Source organism: Cyrtonyx montezumae, unplaced genomic scaffold (assembly GCF_038088225.1).
Source record: "Cyrtonyx montezumae isolate F1298 unplaced genomic scaffold, pur_monq_1.0 scaffold_18, whole genome shotgun sequence".
Taxonomy (NCBI): domain Eukaryota; kingdom Metazoa; phylum Chordata; class Aves; order Galliformes; family Odontophoridae; genus Cyrtonyx; species Cyrtonyx montezumae.
Genome location: NW_027071914.1, coordinates 9,670,433 through 9,680,072, shown reverse-complemented (window position 1 = coordinate 9,680,072; position 9,640 = coordinate 9,670,433). Strand labels below are relative to the sequence as shown.

At 63.2% G+C, this 9,640-nt stretch overlaps 2 protein-coding genes across 2 annotated transcripts; both read right to left on the bottom strand.

The window, feature by feature from the left end:
* Positions 1-2,354: 2,354 nt before the first annotated feature.
* Positions 2,355-3,879, bottom strand: LOC136047687 (alpha-2Db adrenergic receptor-like). Its single transcript, XM_065734978.1, has one exon. It carries the CDS (start codon positions 3,506-3,508, stop codon positions 2,471-2,473), a length of 1,038 nt encoding a protein of 345 aa, XP_065591050.1. The 5' UTR covers positions 3,509-3,879; the 3' UTR covers positions 2,355-2,470.
* A 331-nt stretch (positions 3,880-4,210) lies between these two features.
* Positions 4,211-8,183, bottom strand: SLC34A1 (solute carrier family 34 member 1). The gene is made up of 13 exons (XM_065734589.1): positions 8,071-8,183; positions 7,798-7,914; positions 7,500-7,682; positions 7,204-7,332; positions 6,990-7,133; positions 6,786-6,897; positions 6,512-6,707; positions 6,210-6,305; positions 5,966-6,065; positions 5,615-5,782; positions 5,140-5,256; positions 4,902-5,026; positions 4,211-4,820 (listed from the first exon to the last, which is right to left on the bottom strand). Exons 2-13 carry the CDS (start codon positions 7,898-7,900, stop codon positions 4,266-4,268), a joined length of 2,028 nt encoding a protein of 675 aa, XP_065590661.1. The 5' UTR covers positions 7,901-7,914; positions 8,071-8,183; the 3' UTR covers positions 4,211-4,265.
* Positions 8,184-9,640: the final 1,457 nt, after the last annotated feature.

The following is a 9,640-nucleotide window of genomic DNA, read 5'->3' as shown; positions in this document are numbered from 1 at the left end:
GCCCCGCCCCCCGCGGCCCAACCCACCAATGCCTGCCCACGCTCCTCCCGCGCCGCGCTCCCATTGGCTCGGCTCCCACACAGGAAGCCTCGCCCCCTCCGCTGCGCCGCTGCCCGGGGAGGGCGGAGGTGTGAGGGGGAGGGCCGGAGAGCGAGAAGATCGCGTCACGCGGCGGCCATTGGCGGAGCGCTGCCCGGGGCCGAGAGCGGGCGCTGATTGGAGACGGAGGTGTCAGTCAGAGAGCGGAGCCTGGCGAGGATTGGGCAAGCGGTAACAGCGCCCGCCAAGCTACAGTACCGCCTACTCCGGCCTCTGATTGGGTTGCAGAGCTGCCAATCCTCAGCGAGCTGGGCCATGATAGGAGCGCTGCTTAGGGGGTGGGATCAAGAGGCTGCTTATAGCGCAGCCCTGCAGGGTCGGGGTCTGTGTGCTGGTGGTTGTGTGGTCGTTGTGGCTTGGTGTCCGTCAGTCCCCAGCGGCTCATTCTCTCTGTTTACCCGAAAGGTCTTTTCCCGTTGCCCTCCCACCAGGTGTGGGCTCTCCTGCCCGCTGCTTCACGGAGGAGTCGCCGTCTCCCAGGGACTGTCCCTGGGTGCTCGCGGTGCTCGAGGCTGTGTGCCCACGAGCAGCGCGGTGCCGGGCTGCCTTCCTGCAGCCTGCGCTGGGGGCCGGCAGGAAGGAGCCGGTTCCTGTTCTCATTATCTCTCCCGATAATAAGGCATTACTGTGAGCGCTCGCTGCCTGGGCCATTTGTAATGGCTGTGGTCTGCTGCATCCTCCAGCATCCGCCGGGGAGCAGACGTTGCATCATTGGGTTATGTCTCCGCAGCGGTAACGAGGAGCTCCGGTGGCCGTCCCCGCGTCTGCGGGCTGAGCTCACGCTGAGAGCTTCCCCCTTTCAGGGCTGCTTGGCTTTTGAAACCTGAGCCTCAAACGCGGTGGTTTTGTATGCGTGTATTTGCACGCCTACCCCGTAGGTAGCAGCTTTGTTTCCTCCTTAATGGTGCTTTGCATCAAGGCAGGTGCGGGTGTCCTGGTGCTGGTGGAGCCGGGGCTCTGCTCGGGGCTGTGCAGAGGAGCTGAGGCTGCAGGAGAGCTCTGCAAACCCACGCTTCTTGCAGCACGGAATAATCGTTCCAGCTAATCTGGACAAATGTGAGAAACAGCCTGAAAAGGATGCAGTTCAGCTCCGGCAAGCACAAGTAATACATGGAGGCAGGGATAATCAGTGCTCGCAGGGGATCGCCCTTCCAGCAGTGCTGCTTGCCAGCTGAGCAGCAATAAGAGCGATGCTGCTGGGCGTAAAGCTGGCTTTGTGCACCCTGAATAGAAGGGGACGGAGCAACCTGTCCGGGATGTCTCAGTGGGTTATGAAGTGTCGCTCCCCGGCTGAACAAGCTGTGCCCCCATCACGTTCATGGGTATTTTTAGTCACAAAGTGCTGTTTAATTGTGAGAGGCTGAAGGCTGGCTGCAGGAGGGAAGCAGGCAGTGCCGATAGGGCAGCTCCTTCCGCGGCAGTGCCAGCGCTGGCCCTGTCCTGGAGCATCCCCACGGGGAGTGGGGCCGTGCCATGCCCTGACCGGGGCTGTGCATCCCTCGCTGCACCCCAGGGCTGGCCTAGGGCCGGCGTTCCTTGGGCTCCGGCTCCCAGGCGCCAGCGGCTGTTTTTAGCCAAGCAAAAGTTTAATGTTTTGAGATTTTCTATTTTGAGCTGTGAAGCTGGAGAAGCCGAGCCTCCTCTGACCTCTGCGTGTCTGTACAGAGCAGCGGGGCCGGCCCACCCTGCCCGGCACTGGAGCTGTGGTTGCCCTCGGTCTTCACACTACAATTGCCCCCTGCCCCCTCATGCCCTGTGTTTCTGTGTGGCCCCATCTCCTATGCTCTCTCAGGAGAGAACAGCCTCTCCTCCTGTAGCCCCAAGCATGCTATTGGGCATCCCATTTCAGCCCAGCACCCCTTGTGCCCCTGCAGCATGGCATACATTACACTGGAGGGCACAGCCTGGAAAGCCCCAGCAAAAACATGGCTGTGCTGAGGTGCTGCATGGCCCAGCAACCATGAAGTTACCACACAGGTCCTGCAGCAGCTGCAGAGTCTGTCGCTATACTTTGTGCCAGAAGATGCTCAGGGAAACGTGCAGGCAGGTGAACTGGCATTTACTCGGTTTCCAGCAAATCCATCCAGGTTGGGGTGGCACAGGTTGCTGGCACTCAATGGAGGTGCCACCACCAAGAAGTCAACCACAGCTGCAGGAGATACTGGGATTAAATGGGATGACCTGGGAGAGGAGCAGAGCTGAGCGCTCCTGGGATGCAGACACCAACCCTGGGTGTGCAATTCCGCCTTTTTTATTAACCACCCTGCAAAACCCTGCCCTTCTGGAAGTACCTTGAGTTCAGACCCAGCAGCACAGCCCTCCATCCCCCAGCTCTGGCACAGCACAGTGGAGACAGCTGCCCTGAGGGTCCCTAGGAGCCGTGCCGGACCAGAGCAGCCAGGAGTCTGCGGAATGCAGCGCGGAAGTCCCTGTTGAAGACGGTGTAGATGATGGGGTTGAGGCTGCTGTTGCAGTACCCGATCCAGAAAAAGAAGCTGAAGAGGGGCTTGGAGACGCGGCAGCCCTCCCCGCACACGGCCTCCAGGCTGTAGGTGAAGAAGAAGGGGAACCAGCAGAGCACGAAGGCCCCCATCACCACGGCCAGCACGATGGTGAAGCGTCGCTCCCGTACCCGCAATAACCGCCGCCGGCACAGTGACACGCTCTGGTGCTGGCTCCGGTGCCGTCGGCTCGGCGCTGCTGCCCACGATGCCCTCCTGTTGGCATCCCCAGGGCACGGGGCTGAGCCACGGCGGGCGGCGAGCACGGCAGCACTGCGGCGCGTGGTGAGGTGGTAGATGCGGCAGTAGACGGTGACCATGACGAGGCACGGGGCGAAGAAGGAGGCGACGCAGGAGGCCAGCACGTACCACGTCTCGTCGATCAGCTCGCACTGCCGTGCCCGCGGCCGGGCCTTGAAGAGGGGTGGTATGGCCACCAGGGCGGCCGCGGCCCACACCGCCCCGATCATCCCCTTCACGCGGCCGGGGCTGCGCCGCAGGTTGAGCCGTGCCGCCCGCGTGACGGCCCAGTAGCGGTCCAGGCTGATGGCACAGAGGTGCCCGATGGAGGCTGTGCACAGCAGCACATCCAGCGCCAGGTAGAGGCTGCACCACAAGCTGCCGAAGTACCAGTAGCCCATCACCTCCTTGGCCAACGAGAAGGGCAGGATGAGGACGGCCACCAGGATGTCCGCTGAGGCCAGGGACACCAGGAAGAGGTTCTGCGGCGCGCGCAGGGCACGGCTGGTGGAGACGGCTGCCACAACCAGCACATTGCCCACCAGCGTGGCCAGCAGCACGGCCAGCACGGCCAGCAGGATGAGCCCAGTGGCAGCCGGCGAGTGTGGGGGGCTGCCATCCTGGCTGCTGTTACTGGAGGCATTGGGCAGGCTGATGGCAGCCTCCATGCTGCACCGGCCCCTCCGGTGACCGAATCCCCATGGGGCTGCCCCCCGCGCACGCCCTGCTCACCGCCGCTTCTTGCTGCTCGGCCCTTCCATCACCCGACGGCTGCGGCTCCTCCTGAGCTGACCCGGCGCGGTGGGACCGACCCGGTGTCCCCCACCCTGCTGCCTTCGTGCCGTCCCCGCGGTGGCTGCACCGTGGCTCTGCAGCAGCCCCGCTCACTCGTCCCAGCCCCGGGGAGGAGGGAGGGCGGGAAGCAGGGAGGGAGGGACGGCCGCTATCGCTGGCAAGAGCCCAAGCATCTGTGGGCAGTGGGAGAAGTGGTTGAAGCCAATGCTTAAAGGGCTCCTGCCGAGGTCACCGAGACAGGTGAGCTCCCGCAGTGGTGTTGGGGCACTGTGGGGCTATGCTGTGCTGAGACAGTATCTTGCTGAGCCCCAGCAATTGCACTCTGCCATGACACCGAGTGGAGTGGCACCGACCTCAGCCCTGCAGCTCAGCTCTCCGGGGATAAGGGATGCAGAGAGACATGCTGGCAGCACGACAATGGCAAACTGCAGAGCACAGTATGGGTTTGGCTGTGGCATCACTGTGCTGCTGCGGTGCCAAGCACCGTGGGCCTCAGGGCAGTGCCTTGGTGCTGCACGGACGCAGGCGGTCAGGATTTGCAGGACAGGGGCTGAGGATGCACAACCGGGACACGGGTGCTCAGCCTTTATTAGACACTGTGGAAAGTGGAAACCAGGCACCCGGTGCCAGCTAGAGGCGGGTGGCACTGTGCAGGGCCATATGTGGGGAGCCCACTCGCAGCACGGGGCTGGGCATCTCCTCGGGGTAGGAGAGCACAGGGTTGTCCAGCCCCAGCCTGGCCTTGTCACGGGCAGCGGGCTCACGCTCGTCCCAGCCCTCGGGGCTGCGGCAGCGGTCAGTGCAGCAGAGCGTGGCGCGCGTGATGAGGCTGTCGAGTGGCTGCAGCGAGTGCATCCAGGCTGGGAGGAAATCCCAGCTCTGCAGCCACTTGGGCAGGCGGCCGGGGCTGCGCGCCTGCAGCGCGTTCACCAGCCCCACAAAGAAGAGGAGGCCGAGGAAAGGAGCGCCCACCCCCACCAGCACCCGCCAGCCCGCCATGGAGATGCCGAAGATGAGGGAGGGCAGCAAGAGGAAGCAGACGATGAGGTACAGCACGGCGAACCAGCGGTACTTGGCCGTGCGCTCACCCAGCGCCTTGGCCATGCGGATGGGCAGGCGGGTGAAGGGCAGCGGGTACCACAGCAGGATGCCGGAGATGTTGAAGAAGAAGTGGCAGAGGGCGATCTGTGGGGATGGTGGTTGCGTCGAGCTGGGCACGGGGGCACATGGGCTTCTCCCGGTCTCCCCACAGCCCCCAGCCCATACCTGGAAGGAGCTAGCCAGCTTGTCCCCAGGGCTGGCCAGCGCGGCCAGGATGGCGGTGGTGGTGGTGCCGATGTTGGAGCCCAGGGTCAGCGGGTAGGCACGCTCGATGCTGATCACCCCCAAACCTGTGGGAGAGGAACCCCTTGGCATCACAGCACTCCTCCCTGAAGGCACATCTCTGAGCACCCCAGTGCCCACGGGCCGTCGTGGCGTAGAGCAGCCCGTGGCTGTGACTGACCGATCAGGGGTGTGATGGCCGAGGTGAAGACGGAGCTGCTCTGCACCACAAAGGTCATCCCTGCGCCCACCACCATGGCGAAGTACCCGGTGAGCCAGCTGAACGGGTGCGGGAGGTCTGCCATGGAACAAGACATGGGCACACACGTGGGCACGTCAGCTGGGAGTGGCCCACAGCTCCTACCTGGTGTTGGGGAGGGAGCTTTGGGGTTGGGTTCTGTGTATAGGGCCACGCTTGGGGCTGCAGAAGTCAGCTGGGCAGGATGGATGGATGGGAAAGGGGGTATGGACAGCAGGATGATGTGATGGGCATAAGTGATGGGCATAAGTAGAGCAGGGAGCAGGTAGGAATGGGGCCAGGAGTTCATGCAGGGCTATGGGTTAGAGGTAGGGTTAGGACAGGGGATGGCAGGGGTCAAGAAGAGAGGGCTGGGGCAGTCAGAGTCCCATCCCATGGTGCTCCCCATCCCACTCACCAGTGTTGATGACCTTCTGGATGGCTTTGGCCACCTGCCCCTTGAGCAGGGAGTTGAGGATTTTGACCAGGAGGATTAGGCAGGTGCAGAGCACGACGAGGGACCCAGCCAGCAGAACCAGCCCCACGGCCAGGTCCGGCAGCGGCGTGTCCGTGAAGAGGTGCTTGCCTGCCCCACAGCACGGCTGGGAGAGGGCCTGGGGCCAGCCTGGCCCCGCTCACAAACCTGTCCCCACCAAGCAGCCCTGCACAGCCCCACAGCATCACCCAACCCTCCTTCAGCCCTATGCTCAGGGCTCTCAAACCCACAGCACCCCCAGCCCTACAAGCACCCTCCTCCAGACCCACTCACACTTTTGCCTGGTGATGTTGTGGAGGATCCCAATGCCATTACTGCTGCAGTGTCCAGAAGCCGTGCAGTTTGGGAGCACCCCTATCCCACCAGCAGCTGTCTGCAGGGAGTGGGCAGGCTGTGGGTGAGTCCATAGCACCCTCACCAGCCCCAGCTCACTGCCCTCCATGGAGTCCTTTTTGGGGGGATCTGGCTGGCCATCCTGCCCCAACCCAGCCCCATAGCAAGGCCATGAGCCCCTCACCTGGGGAGGTGCAGGGCCGCACCACATGCGGATGAGGCTGCGGTTGCGCAGGCTCTCGTCCCCTGTTGCGATGCCCGTGATCACTGACTTGTCCAGCTGCAACAACACGTTGGAGGGGGTGGCACTGTGGGGCTGGCAGCACCCCCAAGCTGGGGACATCTATACTGTGATGGGGACCTTGCTGCCAGCCTTTGGCAGAACTGCCACCTCAGGGACATCAGTGCTAGGGACATTATTGCTAGCATGGGGGCACCAATGCAGAGGGACCGACCCCGGGGACAGCACAGCCAACCCAAGGAAACCTGGATGATGAGCTTGGTGAAGGGCTCCGTGATGATTTTCAGCAGGTCGGGGGCATCCTTCCCACTGCGGATGTTGAAGGTGGCCACCACCAGGTGGGTGACACGGTGCAGGTACCCGCTCACCACCTCCAGCGGCAGCAGGACCAACACCGACAGCCAGTTGAAACAGTCGTGCACCGTAGCACCAGCAAAAGCCCTGCATGGAGGAGTCTGTGTGTCAGTGTGGGGCAGCCCTCAGCCCCCCCCAAGTCCCTTTGCCCCCATCAATGCTCACCTTTTGAACTCACTGCGATCGCCAGCCTGCATGAGGGCCACAATGGTGTTGGTGACCGAGGTGCCAATGTTGGAGCCCATGATGATGGGGATGGCAGAGCGCACCTCCAGCACTGGTGGCAGAGAGACCTGCTAGCCCCACATGTCCTCCTCAGCCACCCCATCCCCAGCCCCAGATCCCAGGGAGCCTTGTGGGTGCACTCACGCCCTGAGGAGACCATGCTGACAATGATGGAGGTGGAGGTGGAGGAGCTCTGCACCAGCACGGTCACCAGGATGCCCACCACCAGTCCGGCTACGGGGTTGGAGAGGATGGCGTTGTCCTTGAAGATGTCCCCTGCCACCTTCCCTGTGGGAGAGCATGAGGGCAGGGCACTGGAGCCGGGGTGCAGCTGGCTGCCTGCTGCCCGCGGCCATACCTCCGGCCAGCTGGAAGGCAGAGCTGAGCACGTCCAGGGAGCAGACGAAGAGGTACAGGAAGCCAAACATCAGAGGCACCTTGAGAAGGGAGACACAGATGGACTGGACCCTCACCCAGCAGCCCAGCTCTGCGCAAGACAAGAGAGAGTGTTACACGCCGGGCACGTGTCCTCGTGCCTGGCTGTGTTCCTCAGTCCCCTCTGCCTCTTCCTGCTCTTCCTGCAGCACTTTGGGGCACTGAGCATCTTCCACACTCACTGCCCTCCTTGCTGGGTACAGTGTTTGAAGACCTCACCTGGCTTTTGCAGCTCCTCCAAGCCCAGGTGGGGCCCCTGCCAGGGCAGTGCATCCAGCTCGTAGCGCTCCCGGCTCTCCACCAGCCGCCCCGGGGAGCCGGGGCACAGGAAGCCATGGTCAGGGCAGGTCACTGCTCCCACGGTGAAGGGACAGGGGTGCGTGCCTGGCAGCCTGTGCAGAGCTGGGTACAGGCATACCCAACATGCATTGTGGCCCTGTCCTCCCCTACTGTGGGGAAGCAGAGCTGAGCTCTGCGTGGAGAGAAGGATGGTGAGGAGGAGGGCTGGGGGACCTACCTTGAGGGCTGGGGCAGTAGGCAAACGGGGTCCCATGCACCACCCTTCCTCCCCGCACTGGGCAGCGGGGCATGGCCGGGCTCTCCCTCCGGTATGGCAGCATTGCTCCGGCTGTGTCTGAGCAGTGGCAGACACACATCACTGTGGCAGGGCCACATCTGCACTTCCACCCCAAAACCCCAAAACCACACAGTGGTGGCACCTCTGAGGTTCACTGTTCCAGTGGCCCCCTTGGCCATGCAGGAGCCAGTCCTGCCCTGGGGTGCTGCTCACCTGGTGATGGCCAAGCACTCAGAGCAACGCCATGTCCTCATGCCAAATCCATGCGTCCCTCCAGTGAAGTGGCCCGCGGGGCACCAGGGCCCTTTATATGCACGTCAAGAGCAAAGTCTAAGGAGCCCGGCGTTGCCCCTCACCTCTGCTCACTGCTCACCTCCTCCCCAGAAATTCCTGCAGTTAATGGGTAACCCCACAGCATCCCACGTCAGCCACAGTCCTGGGGGTGGCATGGGGCACATGTCCTGGGGTATGGTGCCTTTCGTGCCCTGTACACCCCACCTCGCCTGCCTGACATTCTGCTAAGGCAGCCTCACAACCACATGCTTCATCCCCTGCAGGAGAGGAGGAGGAGGTCCCACTGCTGGATCTTCTTGAGCTGGAGGTGAGGCCGTGCATGCACCCACCGGCCTCGCAGCCCCAAGGGCACAGCTCTGCCGGCCCGGCCCAAGGGTGGTGGCAGTGGTTGCATCAGCACTGCAGCAGGATGCTGCCAGCAGGACAGGCACCGGCGTGGTCCCCGTGTCATCAGTGCTGGTGGCATGCCACCCATGTCAGCACGCTGCTGAGACCGCTTTATCTCAGAGTGCACAGTGCCAGGCTGAGTGGAAGGAGGGCAGTGCCAGCGTGCGCGTCACTGCGCCTCAATGCTGCTTAATATTACCCCTCATTTACACACCTCTGCCAAGTTCCTGTCCACCCATGTGGTGCCCGACCAGCTCGTGCCCGTGGCAGCCGAGGGCAGAGCTGGGGCCAAAGGTGCAGCTGCAAGGGAGCGGGCACAGAGGGGCTGCATGGCCATGCTGCCTCTGTTCTCCTGAGCTGGGTCCAGCTGGTGCCACATGGCTGCTGCCCACGAGTGCGTCAAGGCACCCACTGTGCCCTGGCCTGTGCCTACTGTGGCATGGAGCACTGCGTGACCTGTGCCTGGGTCACACTGGCAGCACGTGCTGCTCCCTCAGCGCAGGGGGAATTGGGGGACACGTAGTGCTGGATTGAGATACCCTGATCCTGCCCTTGGGCCAAGCAGGGCACCCAGCTGGGGAGCAGAGCTTCGTCTCCATTAGCACATGGGTTCGTGCCATGGCAGATCTGGAGGGGACAGCAACACCATGCACCAGTGTTAGCAGTGGGATGAGGCTGGGTGGGGAGGTCACTGTTCGCAGAGTAACTTGGCAGCTCCATAAGCACAAATAAACCAGCCACAATGGTCTGTACGGGGACGAGTGTGCCCAGAGTGCTGCCGGTGCTTGGGGCCAGCCCACAGGTAAACCCACAAGGGACCCCCCGCCCCCTTGCCACTACACACTGTGGTGTGCCTCTCCAGAACAGCAGGGGCATGGAGGGCCCTTGGCTGGGGGCTGCAGCCAGGGTGCACCCTGTGCCCAGCTCTGCCAGTGGGGGAGGCCGGTGGCCGCACGTGCCCTGTGCCCAGGGGATGCAGCGGCCGCTGCCTGGCTGTCCCCACAATCATTAACCTGCAGAGGCCCTGGCAGCTGGGTTGTCACTCATTGACAGCCTTGGGGCTGAAGTCCTGCCGGCCCCACAGTTTCCCCTGCATCACCAG

Excerpts from the sequence above, each read along its gene's own strand:
- LOC136047687 (XM_065734978.1), bottom strand. The coding sequence starts at position 3,508 with ATGGAGGCTGCCATCAGCCTGCCCAATGCCTCCAGTAACAGCAGCCAG.
- SLC34A1 (XM_065734589.1), bottom strand. The coding sequence starts at position 7,900 with ATGCTGCCATACCGGAGGGAGAGCCCGGCCATGCCCCGCTGCCCAGTG. Across the intron at positions 6,708-6,785 it reads GATCGCAGTGAGTTCAAAAG|GGCTTTTGCTGGTGCTACGG; the intron begins GTGAGCATTGAT and ends TCCTCCATGCAG. Across the intron at positions 4,821-4,901 it reads AGCTGGCTAGCTCCTTCCAG|ATCGCCCTCTGCCACTTCTT; the intron begins GTATGGGCTGGG and ends CCATCCCCACAG.